At 43.2% G+C, this 27255-nt stretch overlaps 1 protein-coding gene across 6 annotated transcripts; it reads right to left on the reverse strand.

The window, feature by feature from the left end:
- Nucleotides 1-27255, reverse strand: CUNH14orf93 (chromosome unknown C14orf93 homolog). Of its 6 annotated transcripts, none has more exons than XM_073671102.1 (7): nt 27150-27255; nt 19878-20861; nt 14566-14901; nt 8480-8541; nt 8294-8397; nt 1975-2087; nt 1-507 (listed from the first exon to the last, which is right to left on the reverse strand). In XM_073671102.1, exons 2-7 carry the CDS (start codon nt 20418-20420, stop codon nt 106-108), a joined length of 1560 nt encoding a protein of 519 aa, XP_073527203.1. In that variant the 5' UTR covers nt 20421-20861; nt 27150-27255; the 3' UTR covers nt 1-105. The 6 variants fall into 6 exon arrangements, with proteins under 6 accessions (XP_073527203.1, XP_073527202.1, XP_073527207.1 ...); XM_073671101.1 differs by having other exon boundaries at nt 19878-20872; XM_073671106.1 differs by having other exon boundaries at nt 19878-20824; nt 27092-27212.

Below are 27255 nucleotides of genomic sequence, written 5' to 3' on the forward strand. Positions count from 1 at the left end.
GCTTCTGGATCAAGACTGTGTTACTGGGTTGACTTATGTACAATCATTGCACTTGTGTACACAGATCAGGTCCTTTACGTGTAGTCTGAGAACTGTCTATAGCTTTCATTCATCCTTTTCCACCTTTATTTGTATAAAAGCATTTAGGTCAGGACAAAAGGATTTTCTTCCTCTTCCTCCGTTGGTGGGCTCCTCCTCTTCCGCTTCTCTTTCCCAGGTTGGATTGTAGAGATGCAGGGGGAGAAGTTGGATCTCTGTAGAAGGTAACCGATCAGACAGAGAGCCATAAACACGATTGGTCTTATTGCCATGCTTAGAGTGCGAGTCAATGCTGTAACAGAGTCTGGACAGATCTGGTGCTCGGAAGCGAGGCGGCCGGGCGACCCAGACACCAGGCTCAGACAGACTGTCCTCTTCATCCGACATTAACTCTTCTGTCACACCCTCCCACAGGGCTTGCTCTTCTGGTGGGAACTGCTGTACACCCCAGGATCGATTTGCAAAAAGCTGTACAGAGAGACATTTTCCCAAATTAATGACGTATATAGATGACAAAATATAAATCCAAGCCATATTTATCGTCAGTGTGGTATATGCTGCAAAGCAAGACTGCTCCTAAAAAGCAGCACAGTTATTGCACCGAGCATGAACGTATAAAGCAATAAAATCAAAGTAAAATTGTTCAGAACGTAAGGCCCTATACACATTATACTACAGTCAGCCAATCCCAGCAATATGGACAAAGCCAGCCGAATGTCTAATTTGTATGGGGGCCTCCCAACTCTTGCCCAACAGATAGTGTCAGGGAGTGAAGGATCTGCCACCTCAGATTTCTGATGCCACTCATTTAGTTCTGCGGGACATGATCTGTAGCCTGGAGTCTGGCCGCTGCACCAAGAGTCCCTATGTATGGGGAACTCTGGAAAGATAGCTGTCAGCTGAACGATCTATCTTATGTGTATGACCCCATAAAAGTTACCAACTACTGGTGTTAAACAACCGCCCATTGGTACATATTTGCTGATCGTTTAATAGCAAAAACCTGGTGACAGATTCCCTTTAAGTATTATGGTACAATTAGCGACTGCAAAAAGGAAGAAACAACTAACTACAAGTTTAGTAGGTGATGACCAGATAAAAAGTCACTGCCTATAAATTATTAGTAAATCGTTGTGGAATTGCACTTTTCATGACAAGTAAAGTTAATAAAAGCAAGCAATCAGAATAAATTCCTCCATCAATGACTCATCTCCAATAATTTAATAACCATAACGTGTGGTATTAAACCAGAGGAAGACTTCCAGATGGCTTCTGAACTCCTACATGAGATGACTATTACAGTTCCCTCTGGCTGAGTGTTCCACAGTTCACTGCTCTTACTGTAAAGAATCCACCTCTATCATGATGGTAAAACATCTAGACTCAAAGCAAGTCCATTTGGCATGGTTACAGGAAGTGATTAGATGACCTTAAAGCCATCATTTTCTTGGAATTGAATAACCCAAGGTTTTATGTCTTGATAATGCTATGCTACTAGTCAAAATGGAGATGCATTTTTCATTTGGTCACCTGACTCGATGCAAAGAGAAGCCTGCCCTGTAAGTTAAGATTATTACTTGTCACTTAAAGGGGCTGTCCAGTCCTCTGCTAAAATTCTGCAGTAACTAAGTCTGTGGCCACAGTCTACCTAGACATTTTTGGCCTCACTCAATTCATGTGTACTGCCAGAGGCCGAGCACGTCTAGTCGACACACAAATCACATACTTGCGGTGACATGACAGTCCGCTCTCACCAGCAATACTGAAGAATCCTGACATAGTGACTGCAGACTTTTAGCAGAAGACCTGACAGCCCCTTTAAATACAAATTATTAATAATTCATAGCTACTTTTAAAGTAACCATTTATGGTATTTATAGAAACCAAAGAGCCATGCAGAGTGAGAACGCAGCTCATCTCTCTAAGTGTGCTGACCCTGTATCTGCGACTTCTCAACTTCTTTTCTTCCTTTTCTCTCAGACTCTTGAAAGGATTCATTGAGTTTCGGTATTCCCTTCTCTTTGTCAGAAAGTAGGCAACACAGGCACCTAAAGTAGAATAAGAACTTCTTAGAAAGTTGGGCACACAACAGATAACTGCATAGCATTGCGGCGTAAATGTAGAATTAATTTACATACGGCGCTGAAACTTATTGGAGCTACCTTTACAGTTCTCCAGAATTTCAAGGAGAAATCTCCTAGTATTCCTTGGTGAGTTATTAAAATTAGTGCGAAGTAAAAACAGAAGTCATTGGCCACAGGCGAAATTCAGCTCACTCCTGAGGATCTTTGGAAAATTAAAGCCGTAGCCTTGGCTCCAATGCAAAAACATAACCATTCTACTCTTAAAAAGGGTGAAGTAGTCACATTTTAGGGTAAAGGTAACCAACAACCTCAATTGTGCAACATCAAGGTATATACATGTGGAGTAACAAAAATGTTTGCCATTTCCTTTTTTGGCTTGCTAGTGCATTGAAGTGCAAGACCTTAGGTCTGGAGCACAGAAACTTATTGCAATGCTACTAATGGTGGATAGCTGAGCTAGCAATACATATTAGGTAGTGGTCAGCCACTATTGCTTGGCTGGCAGCTAGCTCCCCGGCTCTCCCATACAAAGGAACGCTCGCCTCGGCCAAGTGTTATATTCTTTACAAGAGAGACGCTGCCATAACCAGGAGGAGTCCTGAGGAAATAATTTGCATATTCCCACTGCATTTTGGGATAAGTGAAGAGTCAGCTCAAAGAACACTGGATTTTGGCCGTTGGAGCGTTTTTCACTGTTTTCATAACACATTAACAATAAGAACATGGAAGAGTCCAGGAGCCATTTGGTGAGCTGCATATCCTGCTACATGTTCACAGACTTGCCAGTGGAAAAGCCAAACTTCACCTGCCAGAAATGCAAGCTTGTGTCCCTGTTGGAGGTAAAGTTGTGAAATCTAGAAGAGAGGTTAACTACCTTGAAAATCATTAAGGAAGGTGAAGAGTTCTTAAGGCCCCGTCACACATAGCGACGCTAGAGTGATCCCGACAACGATACGACCTGTCAGGGATCGTTGCTGCGTCGCTATGTGGTCGCTGGTGAGCTGTCAAACAGGCAGACTCACCAGCGATTAGGGGAGCAGCGACATCGTGGAAAGAATCTTTCCACGATGTCCTGCTCCTGGTTACCAGCCTGCTGAAGCAGGAGCAGGCTGGTAACCATGATAAACAGCGCGTTACTAGGGGTACACGCGCACTTAAATAGCGGGTTACTATCATGGTTACCACTCTGCTACGGTGAGAGAGAGATTACCGCTCACTTTAGCAGGCTCGAAACCATGATAAACAGCGGGTTACTAAGTGCGCGTGTGCCCCTAGTAACGTGCTGTTTATCAAGGTTACCAGCCTGATCGCTGGTCCCGCTGGTCACACACAGCGATGTGTGCTGAGCATCGGGAGGGCAAAGACCAAAAAATGGTCCAGGACATTTTGCAGCGATCAGCGACCTCACAGCAGGGGCCTGATCGCTGCAAAGTGTCACACATAGCGACATCGCTGGTGAGCTCGCTGTTGCGTCACCAAAACCGTGGCTCAGCAGCGATCTCGCTATGTGAGACGGGGGCTTTAGACAGAGCAGAATTATCTCTTCATGCTACAAAAAGAGAAGAAATTCGAACTGCACCTGACGAAACAGAGGAATGGAAGCATGTAACCCAGAGAAGCAGGGGGATCGAGAGGCAGTCAGCACCCATACTGCTCAGTAACCAGTACCAGGCTCTCACGCAGGAGAACCAAGAAGAAATACAGCAAGGTAAGACTTTGCCCACAATGAATAACCTTGTAAGCCCTCAGAATCCTCCTGGATGGAGAAAGAAAAATGTTGTGAAGTAAAAACGGAGAGTGGTGGTCATGGGGGATTCCCTGTTGAGAAGAACAGAGGCCGCTATCTATAGACCAGACATAACCTCAAGAGAAATGTGCTGTCTTCCAGGTGCAAAAATTAAAGATGTGTCTGACAGGATATCAAGACCTACAGATCACTACCCATTCCTGCTAATACATGTGGGGACAAATGACACCGCAAGAAAGGACCTGGAAACCATCTGCAGTGTCTTTGAAAACTTAGGTAAGAAAGTGAAAGAATTGGGAGCGCAGGTAGTCTTCTCATCCATCCTCCCAGTGGATGGCCATGGAACAATGAGGTGGAATAAAATTCTACAGGTGAACAACTGGCTACGTCGATGGTGCCGTCAACAAGGATTTGGATTTCTGGATCACGGAATGAATTACCTATATGATGGACTACTTGCTAGAGATGGGGTGCACCTTACGAAGACTGGAAAACGTGTATTTGGAAGTCTCCTTTCTACACTCATCAGGAGAGCTTTAAACTAGAACAATGTGGGAAGGGAAGCAAAAGGCCAGAAAAAGATATTCAGCTGACAAATACTATTGAGATCTCTGCTACTGAAAGTGGAAAGGAAGAACAAAGACAAAACAATTTAAATAATAAAAATATGGGAGGAAGAGAAACCAATCACAAACTAAAATATTTTTATACAAATGCACAAAGCATGGGCAACAAACAAGGAGAATTGGAACTACTAACGCAGGAAAAGAAATGTCATTGGAATCACTGAAACTTGGTAGGACGATACACATGATTGGAATACAAGGCTAAAAGGATACAACTTATTTGTAAGAAACAGACTTGATAAACGAGGAGGAGGTGTCGCATTGTATGTTAGAAAAGCGTATATCTGCACAGAGATTGAAGCTTCAGAGACTGGGAGTTCGGTGGAAACTGTTTGGGTAAGACTACAAGGAGAGAACAACGGAAAGGACACCATTGTAGGCATTTACTACAGGCCACCTGGGCAAGCTGAAGATATGGATGAACTCTTTATGTATCAAATGACCAAGTTCTCCAAAAAATATGACGTAGTAGTCATAGGAGATTTCAACTATCCAGACATTAGTTGGGAATCTCTCTCAAGTAAAACTAACAGGTCAAGCAAATTCTTATCCTCTCTTGCGGACAACTTTTATCTTCCAAAAGGTAGGGGAGAAAACAATGGGATCTGCTACTTTGGATCTAATCCTTATAAACAGGGATGAAATGGTTGAGGAGGTAAAAGTGGCTGGAACCCTAGGAGGCAGCGATCATGCTATTATAGAATTTTGGATAACTAGAGGAGGAAGACATGTGAAGACTCAAACTTCAAGGTTAGATTTCAGAAAGGCAGATTTTAAGCGACTCAGAAAGAGAATAGGATGGATTCAATGGCTGGATGTCCTTAAGGACAAAAATGTCCAGAAAGGATGGGAAATTTTAAAAAATGAGATTCTCAAAGCACAATCGTTAACAATTCCATAAAGTAGGAAGAATGGGAAGCATTTAAGGAAACCAGGATGGATGAACACAGAACTTAAACATTTCTTTCTTTTTAGCATGCGTTTATCAAATGGAAAGAGGGAGGCATATCTAAAGAAGATTATAATGCAGTCTGCAGAACGTGCAGGGCACGTATCAGGTTAGCTAAAGCTGACAATGAATTAAGGCTTGCAAGAGATGTCAAAAGCAATAAAAAATGATTTTGGGGGTATGTCAAAAGTAAAAGAAAAGTCAAAGATGCTATAGGATTTTTACAGGATGAAAATGGTGAAATGGTAAGAAAGGATGTTGAGAAGGCCGAACTTCTTAATTCCTATTTTGCATCAGTTTTCTCTCAGAAAGAAAATGTAACATCAACTGATCTTCACTGTCCTATTAACCTGGATTCTTCTATTCCTTTATCTGAAAACAGAAAGATTGTGAGGGAATATTTAGCTAACATAAATGAGTTCAAGTCTCCAGGTCCAGATGAATTACACCCCAGAGTACTGAAGGAGATCGTAGAAGAAATTTTAGAACCACTCTCTATAATCTTTGAAAATTCTTGGAGAACAGGAGAAGTCCCAGAAGACTGGAGAAGAGCAAATGTTGTTCCTATCTTCAAATAGGGGAAGAAGGTGGACCCAGGGAACTATAGGCCGGTGAGTCTGACTTCTATACCAGGAAAGATCTTTGAACAAATTATTAAACAACATGTATGTAAGTACCTGGATAAGAATGAAGTGATTAACCAGAGTCAGCATGGGTTTGTAACTAACAAGTCATGTCAGACTAACTTAATTTCCTTCTATGACAGAATCACTGACTGGGTGGATCAGGGAAATGCTGTAGATATAGTATATCTTGACTTCAGCAAAGCATTTGACAAAGTATTTCACACCATCCTTATTGAAAAAATGACCAAGTATGGAATGGACAAGGCAACTGTGAGGTGGATTCATAACTGGCTTAGTGATCGGACTCAAAGAGTGGTCGTAAATGGCTTCACATTAGTGTTGAGCAAGTATGTTCTATTAACCCTTTCGCAGAGTATGCTCTGGCCGAGCTCCGAGTATTTATAGCTGCTCGGTGATGAGGTTAAATCGTTCCCGTGTGCATGATTTGCAACTGTTTGACAGTTTTATTACATGTGAGGAATGTCTATTTCTTACACATTCCTCACATGTAATAAAGCTGCCAAACAGTTGCAAATCATGCACACGGGAGCGATTTAACCTTATCACCGAGCAGCTACAAATACTCGAAGCTTGGCCCGAGCATACTCGGACAGAACATACTCGCTCAACACTACTTCACATCCAGTTGGATTAATGTCTCAAGTGGGGTACCACAGGGCTCTGTCCTGGGACCTGTATTGTTCAACATCTTTATCAATGATTTAGATGAAGGAATTGAGGGTAAACTGATTAAATTTGCTGATGACACAAAGCTAGGAGGGATAGCTAACACTAGAGAAGAGAGAGAGAGAGAGAGAGGATTCAAAAAGACCTAAATAAACTGGAGCAGTGGACAGCAACTAACAGAATAGTTTTTAACAGGGCAAAATGCAAAGTACTACATCTGGGCAATAAAAATGAAAAAAGCATATACAGAATGGGAGGAATAGAGCTAAGCAACAGCACATGTGAAAAAGACTTAGGTATACTAATAGATCATAGACTGAACATGAGTCAACAGTGTGATGCAGCAGCAAAAAAGGCAAATACAATTCTGGGATGTATTAACAGAAGCATACAGTCTAGATCACGTGAAGTCATTATCGCACTTTACTCCTCTTTGGTCAGACCTTTGGTCAGACATACTGTGTCCAGTTTTTGGCACCACATTTTAAAAAAAGACATTGATAAACTGGAGCAAGTTCAGAGAAGAGCGACCAGAATGGTGACTGGTCTGCAAACCATGTCCTATGAGGAACGGTTACAGGATTTGGGAATGTTTAGCTTGCAAAAAAGAAGACTGAGAGGAGACTTAATAGCTGTCTACAATATCTCAAGGGCTGTCACACTGTAGAAGGATAATCTTTATTCTCATTTGCACAAGGAAAGACTAGAAGCAATGGGATGAAACTGAATGGGAGGAGACACAGATTAGATACTAGAAAAAACTTTTTGAAAGTGAGGGTGATCAATGAGTGGAACAGGCTGCCACAAGAGGTGGTGAGTTCTCCTTCAATGTACGTCTTCAAACAGAGGCTGGACAGACATCTGTCTGAGATGATTTAGTGAATCCTGCATTGAGCAGAGGGTTGGACCAGATGACCCATGAGGTCCCTTCCAACTCTAACATTCTAGGATTCTATGATAATCATCTGGCAACAGCTTATTTCTTTGCCAAACGGATTGGGCAATTGTTTGCACCGCCTGATCCTTATATCCTGTCACATAATCAGCTGACCTTTATTTAACCCCTTTTCACCTTCATGAGCAGGCCAATTTTTACAATTCTGACCACTGTCACTTTATGAGGTAATAACTCTGGAACGCTTCAACGGATCCCACTGATTCTAGTTAAAAAAAAAAAAAGTATACATGTTTGGTATTTGCATACTCATGATTCTCCAGGTCAGCACATTACCAGGTCAGTTTTGCCACATAGTGAACATGGTAAAAAAAAAAAAAACACAATTGTGGAATTGTACTTTTTTTTTTTTTGCAATTTCATTGCACTTGGATTTTTTTTCCCGTTTTCCAGTACATGATGAGGTAAAATGAATGGTGTAATTCAAAAGCACAACTCGTCCAGCAAGAAACAAGCCCTTATACGGCTATATAGACAGAGAAATAAAAATGCTATGGCTCTTGGAAGAAGGGGAGGAAAATGGAAAATGGCCTGGGTGTGAAGGGGTTAAGCATTATCACATTTTTTATCTTCCCATTACCTTTCAGCTCTTTGTCTGTATATCGATGGCCACTGGATACAAGCTCTTGCTTCAGCTTCTCCACCAAAAACTTTAATACGGAAATATTCCAGGAAGACTTGATGCTGCGATTACACGTCAGACCAGATCATGATAACGTAAGGGCTTCCAGTAGTAATAGATAAATGGCACAGGCTGCTCACTTACCTCTCCGAGCCATTGAAGCGCTTGTTGTTAGAGATGTGATTGTGGATATTATGGACCAGTTTCTGAAAACACAAAAGCATATAATTAGCAGAAGTGAGAAGTCCTGGAATTGTCTTGTGTGAAGTTATAATACACCACCCAGTGAAGGCTATGTGCACGAGCGTCTGTTAGACACCAGCATCGCTTTTATTACAGGAGACGATTTAGGAAAATGCCTGCAATACTTTTCCAGAAGCGTCTTCTTTGGCGCCTCCTTAGCCATTTTTGCAGCGACTTTTTAATATGTCATATATACATTTATGTATTTTAAGTATATCCTGCATGATTGCACAGGTCTATCTAGAATGTTTTGAGGTATTTGACCTATGAGGTTGTAATCCAATATTTGACAATTTTTATTACGTTACGCTGTTCCCTTGGATGCCGTTCCCATAACATGGAGATTGCCTTGATGCTCTTGCACTTCTCAATCATTGTTTTTTAACCTAATAATGATTTTACAAATTTTTAATCAATAAGTCTTTGGAGTGTTTTATGTCTACAAATATACCTTATACCATACAATAACTAATAAAGTGGTATTATGATTTAATTTAAAGGATCTTTTGAGATGCAGACATTCTGACTTAAAGTAGAACCTTCCAGGAATAGTTTTTTCATTAATGCTGTATATATGTGCATGCATGTAGTATAGTGTAAGTATTACTCACCTACCACTGATCTCTCCGGGATGCAGCACCACTCTGCACCTCTTCTCAGTGACGTCACGGCTCTTCAGACTATCCGCCTGCTCTATGCATGAGCCGGAAGTCTCTTTTACAATGTAAGCCTATGATGCCTCATTCTGACGCGCCATAGGCTTACATTGTAAAAGTCACTTTCCGGTCACACACAGCGCAATGTGACTTAGAGAGGCTGCAGAGCGGTGAAATCACTGATAAGCGAAATAACAGAGCTGGATCCTGGAGGTGATTATATTAATACACTCACACTACACTAGATGCACATATACACAGAATAAAAGAGGAGAAATTCTGCCGGGAGAAAATTAACTTTATTCCCCACGAGAGCGTTCCTGTTTCAGTCACGGTGGCGGCGCCAGTTCTGTCACCGTTCTGGGTATAGAGAGCGGCCCTGACTGACACTGGCTCTGAATTAAGGCAGGCTGTCAGTCAGGGTCGGGGGTGTGGTTACAGATGCAGCTCTGAGTACTCAGAGCGGTGATTGAACCAGCGTTGCCCCCGTGCCTGAAACTGCAATGCTGCCTAGTGGAATAAAGTTAATTTTCTCCCCGAGGTGTTCAGGTAAGTATGGGCGCCGGGCAGGTTAGTAACGCTATTAACCTGCAGATTAACCCCATATCTACAGGTTAATAATGTTTTTTTTCTGGTGACAGGTTCCCTTCGAAGGGAACCTGTCATTATGAAAATGCAGACCAATCAGCAGGCAAGATGTTATAGAGCTGGGGGAGTGGAGTAGATTGATGCAGTTAGGTCCAGAAATATTTGAACAATGACACAAGTTTTAGAATTTTAGCAGTTTACCAAAACATATTCAAGATACAGTTGTAGAATCAATATGGGCTTAAAGAGTAGACTCTCAGCTTTAATTTGAGGGTAATCACATCCTAATTGGAGTAAGGGTTCAGGAGGTGCAGCTCTTAATATGTAGCTGCCTCTTTTTCAAGGGACAAAAAGTAATTGGACAATTAACTCAAAAGCTCTTTATTGGGCTGCATGGGCTATTCCCTCATTAATTGATCGATCACTGGTTCTAGGTGTGGCATTTGCATTTGGAAGCTGTTGCTGTGAAACTACAACATATTGGCAAAAGAGCTCTCTGGAATAGAAACAGACCATCAGGCTGAAAAGAAGAAATCCATCGGGGAGAGAGCAGTAATATTAGGAGTGACCAAATCAACAATTCAGTACATTCTGCAAAAAAGAGTGCACTGGTGAGCTTGGGAACTCTAAAAGGCATGGATGTCCACTGAAGACAACAGTGGTGGATGATCACAGAATCCTTTCCATGGTGAAGAAACAACACTTCACAATATCCACCCAAGTGAAGAACACTCTCCAGGTAGTAGGTGTTTCAGTATTGAAGTCTACTATAATGAGAAGACTTCATGAGAGCAAATAGAGAGGGTCACCACAAGGTGAAAACCATTAATTAGCCCTAAAAATAGAAAAGCCAGATTACTTTTTCCCAAAAATCATCTAAAGAAGCCAGCCCAGTTCTGGAAAAGCATTCTTTGGACAGATGAAACTAAGATCAACCTGTACCAGAATGATGGAAAGAAGAAACTATGGAGAATGACTCATGATCCAAAGGACAACACACCCCATGGAAAACATGGTGGAGGCAATTTGATGGCATGTTGGTGCTATATAAATACAATTTTTATTTATAGGCATGCGTGGCTTCCAATGGCACTGGGTCACAGTGTTTATTGATGATGTGACTGAAGACAGAAGCAGCCGGATGAATTCTGAAGTGTACAGGGGTATACTTTCTGCTAACATTCAACCAAATGCAGATATTGAGTGGACGGCACTTTGCAGTATAGATGGACAATGACCCAAAACATACTGCAAAAGCATATTGGCAAAAGAGCTCTCAGTGGAATAGAAACAGACCATCAGGCTGAAAAGAAGAAATCCATCGGGGAGAGAGCAGTAATATTAGGAGTGACCAAATCAACAGTTCAGTACATTCTGCAAAAAAGAGTGCACTGGTGAGCTTGGGAAATCTAAAAGGCCTGGATGTCCCAGGAGTTTATAAAGGTAAAGAAGGGGAATATTCTGCAATGGCTGAGTCAGTTACCGGATCTCAACCCCATTGAGCAGCATTTCACATGCTTAAGAGAAAACTTAAGGCAGAAAAACTGTAAAAACAAGCAACAACTGAAGTCAGCTGCAGTAAAGGCCTGACAAAGCCTCACAAAGGAGGAAATCCAGTGTTTGGTGACGTTCATGGCTTCCAGACTTCAGGCCGTCATTGCCTACAAAAGATTCTCTACAAAGTATTAAAAATTAACATTTTATTCATGGTAAAGTTAATTTGTCCGATTACTTCTGAGCCCCTGAAAGGAGCAGGCTTTGCGGGAAAAATGGTGGCAATTTCTAAATGTTTCACAGGATATTTTTGTTCAATCCCTTTAATTAAACCTGAAAGTCTACACTTCAATTGCATCTCAGTTGTTTCATTTTAAATAAAAAATAATGACATGCAGAGGTCAAATCACGAAGATTCTGTCACTGTCCAAATATTTCTGGAGCGAACTGTGTATAGCATTGTGAGAAAAGATTCAGTACAACCCATGTTTTAATCAGAACCCTCTGCTCTTTCTGGGGTTTTCATTCATTCATTCCACTGGGTGGTCCCATCAGTGACTCACAGCTTCCTTTGTATAAATGTGCTTGCAGAGATAGCTGTCAATCACTGATTGGACCGCCCACTGGACCAAAAATCCCCAGAAAGAGCAGAGGCTTAAATTATTAAATCACGGCTTCTACTGAATCTTTTCTCACAAGATTATATATTAATCTACTCAGCTCCCCCTGCACGATCACATGGTGCATTTTCATTGCGACAGGTTACCTTTAACATGGGTGTTTTTAATCCGTGGGAAATATAGCTTGTGCCAACATAGCCTTTGGTCTAGACTGGAAACCTGAGAGAGAAGAAAGTCTGCACTTATACCAGCAGACATGTTACTGTTAGCAACATACAAAAAGTGGTCAACGGCTCAAACAATTCTATTAGCATGAACACTATCTTATAGACATGTATAATTATGAAAAACGGCAATATTACAGTATAACTATAGCTAATTTATTCTGATACACATTTGCAGACAGTGTTCTTCTGTAATTTGTATAGACACCAAACATACTAACAACCTGGACCACGGAGGTGCCAGGATTATCAGAAATTCTGTATTATTGGAACAATGTACAAGTTATACACTGCTCAAAAAAATAAAGGGAACACTTATATTTTGTTAAACTCCAAGTAAATCAAACTTCTGTCAATCAGTGTTGCTTCCTAAGTGGACAGTTTGATTTCACAATCAATTTCACATGCTGTTGTGCAAATGGAATAGACAATAGATGGAAATTATTGGCAATTATCAAGACACCCGACACCCTCAATAAAGGAGTGGTTCTGCAGGTGGGGACCACAGACCACATCTCAGTACCAATGCTTTCTGGCTGATGTTTTGGTCACTTTTGAATGTTGGTTGTGCTTTCACACTCGTGGTAGCATGAGACGGACTCTACAACCCACAGAAGTTGCTCAGGTAGTGCAGCTCATCCAGGATGGCACATCAATGCGAGCTGTGGCAAGGTTAGCTGTGTCGGTCAGCATATTATCCAGAGGCTGGAGGAGCTACCAGGAGACAGGACCATACACCAGGAGACGTGGAGGGGGCCGTAGGAGGGCAACAACCCAGCAGCAGGACTGCTACCTCCGCCTTTGTGCAAGGAGGAACACTGCCAGAGCCGTGCAAAAGGACCTCCAGCAGGCCACAAACGTGCATGTGTCTGCACAAACTGTTAGAAACCGACTCCATGAGGGTGGTATGAGGGCCCGACGTCCACAGATGGTGGTTGTGCTCACAGCCCAACACCGTGCAGGACGCTTGGCATTTGCCACAGAACACCAGGTTTGGCAAAGTAGTCACTGGCGCCCTGTGCTCTTCACAGATGAAAGCAGGTTCACACTGAGCACATGTCACAGACGTGACAGGGTCTGGAGACGCCGTGGAGAGCGATTTGCTGCCTGCAACATCCTTCAGCATGACTGGTTTGGCAGTGGGTCAGTAATGGTGTGGGGTGGCATTTCTTTGGAGGGCCGCACAGCCCTCCATGTGCTCGCCAGAGGTAGCCTGACTGCCATTAGGTACAGAGATGAGATCCTCAGACCCCTTGTGAAACCATATGCTGGTGCGGTTGGCCCTGGGTTCCTCCTAATGCAGGACAATGCCAGACCTCATGTGGCTGGAGTGTGTCAGCAGTTCCTGCAAGATGAAGACATTGAAGCTATGGACTGGCCCACCCGTTCCCCAGACCTGAATCCGTTTGAGCACATCTGGGACATCATGTCTCGCTCCATCCACCAACGTCACGTTGCACCACAGACTATCCAGGAGTTGGCGGATGCTTTAGTCCAGGTCTGGGAGGAGATCCCACAGGAGACCATCCACAACCTCATCAGGAGCATGCACAGGCATTGTAGGGAGGTCATACAGGCACGTGGAGGCCACACACAATACTGAGCCTCATTTTGACTTGTTTTAAGGACATTACATCAAAAGTTGTATCAGCTTGCAGTTTGTTTTTCCACTTTAATTTTGGGGGTGACTCCAAATCCAGGCCTCCATTGGTTAATAAATTTGATTTCCATTGATGATTTTTGTGTGATTTTGTTGTCAGCACATTCAACTTTGTACAGAACAAAGTATTCAATGAGAATATTTCATTCATTCAGATCTAGGATGTGTTATTTGAGTGTTCCCTTTATTTTTTTGAGCAGTGTATTTATTATATACTCCCACTTACCACTACAAAAATTGGGGGTCTTCCGCAGTGTATCATGGTTCACTATCTGACACTCATGGCAGTGTGCGAATCCCCACAACAGCACAATGACAGGTCCGTGATACCGCTCCTCTAACCTGAAATGGTCCCTTATTGTACCCCTGTCTGCTGGTATGAGGCCCATTACCCACATAGACATTGTAATGACATGCTGACCTGGACACTGATGTTCTCCTTATGTCCTAAAACCAATTAAAGTAATGTAGGCCATACTCTGCTTGCTATGATGGACTATCAGGTAATTTCCCTAGTTCTCCAGCATTCAATGCTTAAGTTTAATGGCATATTGTCTATATTTCAGGATTATCAGGTGCTAAAATAATGGAATTTTACTTGTCTTGTATCTGCACAAATACAAATATGTTTGTATTTAGAAATACAATTGAATATTTTTGTATGTTGGTGTGTTATACATCTACCGCTTACCCGTTGTCTAAGTATAACAACATGGAGTCTTTTCACCTCTCACAATAAACTCACCGACAGCACTAGGTCTCGTTTTCGACGAGAACATTTCTGCCCATTGCTACGCTGCCGACTGTTGCCACTATAAAAATTCGCAAAACATGGTGGTGAACTTGGCCTCATGTCTCCTGAGTCGGGTGAAGTTTCTGCTACAATCATCCCGCCTGGACTAAGGGAGCTATCTTTCTGTATTAAGATATGGGAATGACTTGATTTCACAATCGGAGGAATTGGTTCATTCAGGGTTTCCGCTGGGTCCCTATGAGGACGGGTGTCTGTCAACTGCTTCACAAAGCTCGAAGTTAAAATCCTCTGGGCTGGGGACTCTGATGTTAGGAAGTCATCGATGACCTATAAAAAATAAAAGTATGCATGCATGACTAGTAAATGTGTAATGCACAAAACATGGCATTCAGATAGGAAAGTGCAGTGTTGTAATACAAAGAGGTGGCTGGCAGGGAGGGAACCCAAGCTTTCAGCATGTACACAACAGATGGTATAAAGATGACACACCTGCCAGGATTGCTGCAAACAGAAGCTGTCCCTATTAAAAGTGACAGACTGTGTCTCCCACTGGAGTGCAATAGAATGGAGACCGAGCATAAACAGACGGCGAGCCGATATCTTATGCACACAATCATGGCCGGGAGCAGAGGAGTGCAGGGCCAAAAGAATGCCAGGTACAGGATAAACAGCTGGAGCCTATGCCGGGAACTCGATTTCTGGGTAAAGAAGCGCATAGGTGGCTGTGTCTATGTTCAGATGCATCCTGCCTTACATATATTGTTCTAAATATGTGGTTGCAATTTCTCGGCCCTGCCAGCAATTGTCTTTTTCTTACATTATACACAAGAGTGATACCAGCTACAAGCAAGAACAGTCTGAAGCTAGCGACTGACAGTGATGGGAAAGCTTACAGGAGTCCCGGATTTGCCTAATGAGGATGGAGCTTATTGATGGGCTGCAGGGAATTGGTTTCTACAAGACATCCCAGTAGTAACTGTGGGAGTAGTAACATATTAGGGAGACGCACATTATCTCACTGGTTTACTTGGCTATAGTTTATAACAATGAAAGCGGATCTGTCAGCACATTTCACAATACCAGCTGCTTTCATTATTAAACAGATATCTTAGTCCTGATAAGCCTGGTGTACGGACTTTAAAAATTCATGTCAAAATGACTGTATAATCCTTTCTGAAACTTTTCTTTGTAGATAGAATCCAGCTCTACCTACAAAGTGCTTATCTTAGGCTAGAGTCACACTAGCGTATAAAAAAATCAGTCTGATGTTGATCCAGAAAAGTAGGACGAGTGTCATGCGAGTACAATGCGATTTTTCTCACCTAGCATCCATATGACATCCGTATGCAATGCAATTTTAACATATTTTACATACAGGAATTCTCAATGTAACAAAGCTAGTTTAGGCTGTGTGCCCACAATGCGTTTAAGCGTTTCCGCAGTGGCAAAAACGCTGCAGAAACTCTTAAACGCATGGTAGAAGGCCTACCATGTTCCCCAATGATAATCCACATGTGCTGTGCATATGCTGTGGAAATTTCCGCTGCGGATTATCATTGCGGAAAAAAACACAGCATTACCAATTATTTTGCGGAAGTGCTGCGTTTTTGCCGCCATTGACTTGCATTAGAACGCATGGATTACGCATCACTGTATATGTAGATGCGCATTCCATGCGTTCTAATGTGCGGATGGTACCCAGGTCTAGAGGAGAGGAGACTCCTCCGGACCTGGGTACCATATAAAACTGTAAAAAAAAAAAAAAAAAAAGAAGAAAATAAAAAATAAATATATACTTACCTTCTGGCGGCCCCCGGGGCGCTCCTCCTCGCATGCCGACAGTTCGCGATGTACTGAAGGACCTGCGCTGACGTCAGTCATGTGACGGGTCACGCGACGCTGACGTTGGCAGGTCCTTCAGTGTACCGCAGTCGGGACGGTGAAGCAAGACAGCGCGGGCCATCAGAGGGTACGTATAGATTTATTTTTATTTTTTTTTACCATTCTTTCGGTCACACTATATAAATCCATGCCGGTTGCATGGATTTATATAGTGTGACCAAGTTGTCAAGCACTTTCCAAGTGATGCTAAAATCGCTTGGAAAGCGCTTGTCAACCCGCATGCGGAAATGCAAGTGAAGAACGCTTCACATCCGCAAGTCCCTGGCAGGAAAAACGCATGTACAATCCGCATGCGTTTTTTTTTTTTTTTTTGCCAGGAAGATGCAGAAAAGCTCAGGAAAAAATCCTGAGCATTTCTGCATCGCGGGCACATAGCCTTACAAATTAATAAAGCAATCCTATATACAGATATAGATAATGACAGATAGATGTCATGTAGACATATAATTTCAGAAGCCCCCTACATATAATAAACTTCCACCCTTTAGTGCCTTTCATGAGGCACTAAAGGGTGTTTAGCCTTATTTAACCTATTAAATAATTGAAAGAAAATTACATGGGGTCCTCCCTATTTTTGAAAACCAGCCAAGGTAAAGCAGACAGCTGCGAGCTTATATTTTCAGGCTGGGAAGGTCTCTGGTTATTGGGTTCTTCTAAGCATAAAAATACCAGCCCGCAGCCGCCCTCTAGGAGTGGCGCATCACAAAAGATGCGCCAATTATGGCGCTTGGCCCGGCTCTTCCCGATTGCCCTGGTGCGGTGGCAATCAGGGTAATGATAATTGGGGTTGATGACAGCTGGGATTTGTCAAAAATCACATCTGCCATCAACCCCTGGGGTTAGTAAGGGAGAGGTGTCTACCAGACACCCCAATTACTAACCCAGTATTTAAAAATAGAAGACACATACACACAATTTTTTTTATTTGAATAAAGACTCCCCCCACACATTCCATGGTTCATGAATTTATTTAAAAAAAAAGCCATGCAGGTCTGCCGTAGTTCAGAGAATCCATAAATGAATACCTGAAAGACACAAAAAGGGAGAAAAATAAACCATACACTCTCCCTCGTTCACTAATTTAATTCCCAAAAACGTTGCCACAGAGATCCAACATAGTCCAGGGTTCCTTGAATGCAGTGCCAGTGACTGTGAATAGCAGGAAGAATACTGCTACTCACAGGAACCGGGTACTGACGTCACCACTAATCAGAGTTGCTGGCTCCCACAAGACCCAGCAGCTCTGAACAGCGGTGACGTCAGTAACTACACCACTCATCAGAGTCTCATAGAAGGCAGCCTGACTCAGCGGCTCTGAACAGCCGTCAGTAACTATACTGCACATCAGAGTCGCCGAGTCACGCTGCTCTCCATGAGACTCTGATGAGTGGTGTAGTTACTGACGTCACTGCTGTTCAGAGACGACGGGTCTCATGGCAGCTGGCAACTCTGATTAGCAGTGACGCCATTACTCGACGCCTGTGAATAGCAGTGTCCTTCTTGCTATTCACAGTCGCCAGATTCAAGGAACCCTGGACTACGTTGGATCTGCATGACAATGTTTTTGGGAATAAATTGATAAACGAGTGAGAGTGTATTGTTACTTTTTCTCATTTTTTATGTCTTTCAGGTATCCATTTGTGGACTACGGCAGATTCCCTGGACTACGGCGGACTTGCATGGCGTTTTTTTTTTTTTTTTTAAATAAATTGGTGAACCAGGGAATGTGTAGGGGAAGTGTTTATTCAAATAAAAATTGTGTGTCGTTTTATTTTTAAATACTGGGTTAGTAATGGGGGTGTCTGATAGACAAATGTGACAAATCACAGCTGTCATCAACCCCAACTACCATTACTCCGATTGGCAAGGATCTTCCCGATTGCCCTGGAGCGGTGGCAAACACCAGAATTGGCTCATCTCATTGATGCGCCAATTCTGGGGTGGCTGTGGACTGGTATTTTTAGGCTGGGAAGGGCCCAATAACCAGGGACCTTCTCAGCCTGATAATATAAGCCCATGGCTGTCTGCTTTACCTTGATTAGTTATCAAAAATAGGGGGGACCACAGGTCATTTTTTTTTTAATTATTTAATAGGTTAAAAAAGGCTAAACACCCTTTAGTGCCACATGAAAGGCACTAAAGGGTGCAATTTTATAATATGTAGGGGGCTTGTGACATTAACTATCTACAGGACATCTATCCTATCTATTCTATTCTGATGGTTCGGGCTATGAATTTACTGTACTTGGTTGATGAAATGTCGGGTGTCCTTAGAGATGTGTGCATAAAAATTAGGCGACAAACACATGATCTGTGCGCCGTGTGATTTTTTTGTTTCTCACACCTATTGAATTGCATTGGCGAGTGCAATCCGATTCTCGCATCCACTCGCAGCATGCTGCGATTTTTTTCCTCAGTCCAATTAGAGCTGAGGAAAAACTTGCATATGAGCACGGACTTATTTAATAACATTGGTCAGAGTGAAATGCGATGTTTTCTTGCATTGCACTAGTCCGATCTATAGGCTCTTGTAGGCAAACCCTAACTGTCGAGCTCATAAAGTCATTCTGACATGGATTTTCAAAGTATGTACACCAGTCTATACAGTTATAAGAGCTGTACTTAAAGGGAACCTGTCAGCAGGTATTCCCAGTATGAACTAAAGCCATCACTTGTAACTGGTCTATTTACGTAGTCCATCAAAATGTACATAAGCCTCCAACTTTTCCCTGCAAAAAATACCTTTATAATTCTACCGCACCATATGCTAATCACCATGTTTCGGTCCGATGGGTGTCAGTGGTCTGCGCTACTTCTACTGGCAGAATAGACATCATCCTGCCTTGATTGATGTGGATGACGTATCCTTTGTCATCCACAGACCCTTACGAATCTTGCGCCTGTGCACTTTTCTCTGCCTTACTGAGATCTAAGTAAAGGTCTTTAATGAGCAAGTGCCGACTTCCATTTAATAGAGACTGTACATTACAGGACTTCGCTGTATCCTTAGTAGGGCAGAGTAAAGTGTGCCTGCGCTCTTCAACTGTACAGGCGCAAGATTCACAGAGATCTAACTATAGGTGACATTGACATTCACATCAATCAACGCGGGAGAACGTTGATTCTGACGATAAAAATGTGCATACCCCAGACATCAGACGCCCATCGGACCAAACTGTGCTGATTAGCATACAGCGCAGGAGACTTACTTTAAATTGCAAAAACCTGGTGGCAGGTTCCCTTTCATAATGTATGCAGTTTTATTGGGCATCCACAAATACATTATAAATGTGAATAAATATATAAAAACAAAGGCCAACACATTACATTTCCTCAAATCTAAGTTAGGTTCTCATTACATAGTGGTAGTAAAATGTGAGCACATATACAAGTGTACTTACTGGCATATGCACTGGACTTAGGAGGGATGGAGCTTCATTGGGTGGACATGCAGTTAGGCAATTTTCTCTCGTCCTGTCCAGAAGTGGAGGGTGAAGCCCGGTAACTAATGAGGCAGAGGCTGCACCCAGCTGTCTCAGCTCCTCAATGACAACCTGAACTCCACCAATTTCTTCAGCCTCCTCCTCCTCCTCGGATACCTTACACTGTGCACTGATTTCTGGTGGGGATTTTGGAGCTTCTGGCCTTTCAATTTCTCTCCTCAGACTACTGACTTCGCCTTGGAGTTCACTGAGGAGGCTACTGTTTGCATTGGCAACATTAAGGGCAGCTTCAGCTAGTCCCACTGCTTTCTCCACTCGTTGATAGATAAGATGAAGGAGTTGCTCACAACCCTGCACTGCCATACCTTGCCCATTAACTGTGATAGGGGTAGGACCATCCACAGACCCTGAACCACCCGGGGTACTTTCAACTTTGCACGCACACTTTCCATCATTTTGTCCTGGTGGTGGCGTGAATAATATTGTGGCACTGAATGACATTTTAGCAAAATGCTCAATCCAAATATTTGTCCTAAAAGTCTAACTGATCAGTGTAAATAGTGGTTACTATGAATAAATATTTTACAAATATAACATCCACCGCCTTATTCTTATTAGCTTTCCTGTGATGGTCTATGAAATGGAATATTACACCTAAATAATTCAAGTCCGAGCAATACTCCAGTATGTTGTGTCATCTGTCTCGATGATGTATTATTTAATATATTCATGATGTTTTTCTGTGAGTGTCACGGATTCCTGAGGGAACATTTTCTATTCCTACTGTCAGGTTGCAAACACATCCCACCAGATTTATTTCGGCCCCCAATCCGATTATTCCAGTTTCTCCATGTGTTTTTAAGCTTCTGGTTTCATACTTGTTGACTTCTTATGGAGCTTGTGGGCTGATAAATTACAGAAGTGTTCAGATTGCTAAAATTTCTGGGAAATATCTCACAACAGCTAAGGAACAGAACAATAAAGCCATTCACAAAGCTGACAATAAAAGAGCTAGAAACATGACAATAACACTAAAGCAGATACAGAAAGACGCATTCTCATTCCAGATGCCATGTGGTTTGGTTTCAACCAAGGTGAGGAAAGGGTATAATGCCGCTTTTCCTGTGAAATGTATTAGGATTTCAACAATAACAGAAATATCACTGACCCAAATCAAGAAGAACATAAAATGTAATAATTCAGGAAGGTATCATGCTATAATTATAGGGGTTAATATAAAACGGTGGCATACTCCCCTTCCAGCGCCCCCATGGACCCAGCGTTGCTTGCTTTTAAAGGTCTGTTCAAGCTCAGAAACAATACCTACTCCATTCGGAATCAGAGATCAGAGCCCCCCAATTATCATGTTATCATATGACGTACTGGAAAGGGGGGAACAAATTCAAGTGCAATTCCACAATTGATTTTTTATTTACCATGTTCACTATACAGTAAAACTGGACTGGCAATAGGATTCGCAGTACGATTACGGAGATACCAAACATGTATAGTTGTTTTATTTAAGTCGTATAAAAAAATTCTGAAATTTGTAAAGAAAAAAAAAAAAAAAAAAAATTCTAGTGTCGCTGTGATGCCTTCAATTTTCAGGATACGGGGCTAAATGAGGAGCTTATTTTTTGAGCCCTGGTATTTTTACTGCTATCATTTTGGGGTAGATACGATGTTTTGATTGCTTCTTACTGCATTTTACGGTGGCCAAAAAAAACCCTCATAATTCTGGTGTTTTATAATTTTTCTCCTTTCGATGTTTACCCATCGGATTAATTTATTTTTTATTTTGATAGATTAGACTTTTACAAAGGCAGCGATACCAAATGTGTATTTTTTACTTTTTTTTGTTTTATTTTTAATGGAGCAAAACGGGATTGATTTGAACTTGTGTTTTTTGTTTGTTTTTTTCCCAAAACATTTTTTTCACTTTACTGTATTTGTTAGTCCCCTTAGGGCACTTGAAGCTGCGATCATCTGATTGCTTGGGCTATACATAGCAAGTGCATCAGAAAGTCATGATCTATGAACCCCTGCGACAGGCTGGCTTTCATGGGAGAAATGTCATGACAAGCACGGAGGTCTTCAGCAGACCCTCGGCTGTCATGGCAACCAACCGGTGCCTTGCAATCACGTAGAATGATGCGCCCCCCTTCTGGCGTGTGTTAGATGCCACTGTCCGAGTTAGACAGCGGCAACTAATAGGTTAACAGCCGCGGGCAGATGAAGAATGATTAAATCAGCCATCATCAGCTGGGAAAGGCAGGGACTTGACATATGATGTAAATGTACGTCATATGTCGTGAAGGGGTTAAACCTTTTAGACCATGTGATTTTTCATTTTGTGCACTCCTTTCTTCCAACCCTTCTGCCAAGAGTGATAACTTGTCTGTCCACATATCCATATGATCCAGCTTATTTTTTTTGTGGGACATGTTGTTTTGGCTATCACCATTAAAACAAGATACTGAAAACGAGAAAAAAAAAAAAAAAAAAAGTCAAAATGAAGTGGAGTTGAAAAAAACAGAAATTCTACTTCTGTTTTCAGGGTTTTGTTTTAACAAGGTCCACGCTGTAGCAAAATGACTTGGTAAGTTACCAGAGGTAACTTTGTGCTATGGGTCAATATGGCTATAGATACCAAATTTACACTTTTTTTTTTTGTTTTACTACCTATATCAATTATATTTCTACCATTTTGGGGACAACACAAGTTTTTGATTTTATTCCATTTTTGGAGAGGTGAATTAACCAAATAACAGTAGTGAATCTGCCATTCATTTTAGCTCTTAAAAGGAACCTGTCACCAGAAAAAAAAATGCTGTTAACCTGCAGATTAATAGCGTTATTACCCTGTGCGCCCCGAGAACTTTATTCTCCCTGGCAGCATTTGGTTTCAGAGACCGGCTGCTGTAACTGTGCCCCTGACTGGCACTAGCTCTGCAGTTGGGGGCGCGGTTACAGATGCTGCTCTGTATATTCAGAGCGGTGACTGGAGGCCGAACGCTGCCGGGGGAATAAAACTCATTTTCTCCCGCAGCGTTCAGTTAAGTGTGGGCTCTGGGCAGGTTAGTAACGCTATTAACCTGCAGATTAACCCCATATCTGCAGGTAATAGCATTTTGTTGTGGTGACAGGTTCCCTTTAATGGGATAAATATTTTTACATTTTATTAATTTGAATAAATACGCATCTCGTGATACTGAATACATATATATTTTCTACATTTTAGCTTTAACCATTTGCACTACTTAGAGGATTTCATTGCTCATACAGGTTGGGCTTCCTAACATGGCTACCATGTTAGGAGGAGTTCTAACATGGCTACCATGGCAATCAAGCACCCCATCATCAAGTTGCAGGGGGTGAGTGTCGGAAATGACACCCCACATTACTACCTTTATAAATACCACTCATGATTGACTGTGGTATCTAAGAAGTTAAACATTTCGGTTTGGAGCTAGGTCCAAGTGCAGCAGTTACTCTATCTACTGAATAAGGCTCCCTGCACGCGTGAAAGGGGCCTAAGGCAGTCTGAGCCCACTTCATAGTCAGGGGTTACTACCACCGTACATGTACGGCATGTCACTAAGCGGATAAAGAGAACGAATCACCTCACCTATATTTTGTTTTTTACCAATTAAATCTATATACACCAGTTTTTAAATCTTTTTTATTATTTTCTCATGGCTGGTGGAAGATTAGCTTTCAGTTGCCGAGCTCCTGGCAGTTATCGTGCAGTCACAGCTCTTGAGCCTGCATAATTACCATAACGTCATAATGCAGGAACACCTTCCCCAGTGTGACATATATGGAAGGCTTTAACCCCACTATCAGTATTTGTAAGCCAAAACCAGGAGTGGGTGATAAATGCAGAAATGGTGACTTGTTTCTATTATAGCTTTTCTCTGATTGTTCCTCACCTGGTTTGGCTTACAGATACTGATGTAAAAACTCCGACCGAATACTGATAGTGCGGCTGTGGCTGAAGTCAAATGTTGGGAAGGGTTTAAAAAGCTGGCACATTTTAAGACTGTCTATTCTAATGATTCATTTAGATGTGCCAATTTTGGTCCGTGAATGCACCATTAATGAGTTCCAACCAACTATACAGAAGTAATTCAGCGCTCATTTCCTACAGTAGTTGATGAAAAGTGATGGGAACAGAACGATCGCTCATACATTTAGTCCCTGTACAGTATCCATGGGATTGGCAGCATATGTACTATTAGTTCGCATTATCCAAAAGTAAAGGTGTCCATACACCTTACATAACTGTCAACTGAGCGTTCTCTCCTGATTCCCTTATTCACATGAAGGCTCGTTGAACATTCATGAGTTTTCTATGGGGAGAGAGGATTAGGCCACGGCCCCACTATCAGTATTTGGTCAGTATTCAGTCAGTATTTTTTCTCAGGAGTGGGAACCAGAACCAGGAGTGGGTGATAAATGCAGAATTGGTGACTTGTTTCTATTATACCTTTTCTCTGATTGTTCCTCTCCTGGTTTTGGCTCCCACTGCTGAGAAAAAATACTGACAGGACACTGACCAAATACTGATAGTGGGACCGTGGCCTTAAGAGGTGTCTGGCAGTGGCATATCTACCTGGAGAGCAAAAGCATCAGGTGTTTTAACTCAAAATGCCTAATCCTTAAGCTCCCCAACATTATCTGTAGGTGGGGAGGTGACCGATTCAGCACACCAATATAATGTGTACGGGGAAATGAAAGGGCTTGTCTGGGACTTAGATATTGAGGACTTAAACCCCCACCAGTTTGATACTGATGACATGACACTTGGAACTGATCACCTGTTCTGTAAAGTGAAGCTGACAGTAGCTTCATGATGCTTGAATCGTGGGCACGGTGAATCAGACACCGACGGCGTGATTACAGCTATGTATGATTTACTGTGAAATGCTGCAGTGTTTGAGAAAACATACTATGAGAAGCCGGGTAGGGACTATGTGACTGATGTCTTCTCTCCAGCATGCTACCCTAGACTGGATTTTCCCAAAGTATTGCAAGAGAACCCGACTGTTGTGGAGCGTAGAACCAACAGGCTGTATTTTATTGTTTTAGATTAATATCTATCCATCTATCTATCTATAATAGTCTTATCCCGTCTGTCTGTCTGTCCAGGAAATCCTGCGTCGCTGATTGGTCCGGCCGCGGCCAATCAGCGACGCGGGATTTGAGAAAAAGATGGCGGCCGTTAGCAGCTCATCTGCAGGACGGAGGTCAGCGGCAATGCAGCCGGGAGATGAGGCGGCGCGAGGCGCTCATCTCCCGGCCACTAGCAGCAGAAGTATCCCGACCGGCGGCGGCGCCGCTGACCTCCATGCGGCTAGGGTGTCAAGGGAGGACCAGGGAGCGGTGCTGCCGCTCGGGATACTTCTGCTGTGAGCAGCCGCTCATCTCCCGGCTTCTCGCAGCGGAAGTAGCCACACAGGCAGCGCCGCTCCCCGGTCCTCACTAATACGATTCCGCTCCCCGATCCTCACCAATACGATTCGCTGATTGGTGCAAAATTTAAACACCGCTGTGCTGATTGGTCGCGGCCGCCGCCCGCAACCAATCAGCGATTTTGGCGCCACATTTAAACAGCGGCCGCGACCAATCAGCGATTTTACCGCTGCCCACAACCAATCAGCCACATTGGCACCAAATTTAAACAACGCTCTGCTGATTGGTCGTGGCTGGCGGCCGCAACCAATCAGCGAGATTGGCGCCAAATTTAAACAACGCTCTGCTGATTGGTCGCGGCCGCCAGGATGACCTGCATCAAATAAGGGTTACACCAGCCTGGCCCAAACGGGTTCTGGGAATCAGAGCTGGCATCACAGTGGGCAGTCTTATTTGACGCAGTAAAAAAAAAAAAAAAAAAAAGTCTTTTAGCCGATTAAAAACGCTAATCATCTATTCAAATTTATGAAAACTGGTTAACTGACAGCTCTGATGGCCAGAGGTCATTTGGGCCAGGTTGGAGCAACCAGCATTTGAGGCCATGCATTCTAGTGAACAGGGCAGCAGAGACCACCGGGACGGCCTCGCGCTAGTCTCGGCCGGTGTACTGTCCACTGTATAAACTGTGGTCTGATTCACCAAAGCTTTCACACTACAATTCTGGAGTAAAAGTTCTGAAACGTCAAAGTTTAGGCACAACTCGGCGTTGCCCCTACATTTTGCGTCTTTTAGTGCAGGGTTCCCCAACTCCAGTCCTCATGACCGACCAACAGGTGATGTTTTCAGGATTTCCTTGGTATTACACAGGTGATAATTACATCACCTATGTAATAATAAGGGAATTCTGAAAACATCACCTGTTGGTGGGCCTTGAGTTGGGGGGACACTGATTTAGTGGGTTTACGTCAGTTTCTTCCAGTTCTGACATCACAGCTCATCTAACCCATGACGCACGGACTCGCCAGCCATGAGGCAGCAGGCACCTCTCCATGAATCAGGAGAATCTGCCTCCAGCATGTTCCCTCCCCCACTGACAAGAACCCCGGTCTGGATGCACCGAGCGCCACGCTGCAGCACTTCACTCTAGGTTCCTCCATGTACCCGGAGAAGCCGGCATTCCTCCTCCCACACATAACTACCGAGCCGCCTTCTAAGGTCCTTCCCGCCTCTTCTACCCCGCCCAGCTTCTTACGTCAGTTAGGTGGGCGTGGCCAGTACACGCCATTTCTCACATGACCTCCAGGCTGTACGCGCGACATAGTGTTCCGTGTACATAGCGCGCACGCTGACACACCCACCTCTGCCTTTGATTGGCTATCTGCCCTTGCATCTGATTCGTACCCGCGTGCTGCCAATCACGACTGCAGGCTAGCCATTGGTCGTGTGGGAGTAGAGGCGGGCTACCAGCGACCAATAGAAAAGCCTGACTCCAACCCTTCCTCTGTTAACCCCATGCCTGCCAGTCATGGAAACTAATCGATGGCGCTGGCGAATTGTGCGGCGTTCACTGTACGGGAAACTCCTGCTGAGAGGAGCAGAGCCCGGCCGTCTGCACAGCCCCCATAGACGAGGCGCCCACTCCCATCCCCACACGACGCTCGAACCATTGTGTCCAGGAGCAAAGTTCCCGTCTTCCCCCTCCCAACCGTACCGTCAGCCCCCTACTCACTCACACAACTATGGGCAGGAGGCCATACCAGCGGGGGAGGGAAGCGGTTAACAGCGTATACACGGCCCAGCAGTCAGAAAGGATACGTGAAGGTCAGCGTGTCCCCTTTGTATTCTTGGAGCCGTGTGTGCAAAGACGAGTGCACAGCAGGTACACGCCTCTGCTGCCTGCTGATTGGTCAGGAGTGAGGGT

The sequence above is a fragment of the Phyllobates terribilis genome, unplaced genomic scaffold (genome assembly GCF_046119375.1).
Source record: "Phyllobates terribilis strain yellow unplaced genomic scaffold, ASM4611937v1 Scaffold_1__5_contigs__length_1240528914, whole genome shotgun sequence".
In the NCBI taxonomy this organism is placed as follows: domain Eukaryota; kingdom Metazoa; phylum Chordata; class Amphibia; order Anura; family Dendrobatidae; genus Phyllobates; species Phyllobates terribilis.

Coding starts and splice junctions, on each gene's coding strand:
- CUNH14orf93 (XM_073671102.1), bottom strand. CDS start 20,420: ATGTCATTCAGTGCCACAATATTATTCACGCCACCACCAGGACAAAAT. Junction 8,398..8,479: donor CGCTTCAATGGCTCGGAGAG/GTAAGTGAGCAG, acceptor GTGTAATCGCAG/CATCAAGTCTTCCTGGAATA. Junction 508..1,974: donor TGAGAAGTCGCAGATACAGG/GTCAGCACACTT, acceptor CTCTCTGTACAG/CTTTTTGCAAATCGATCCTG.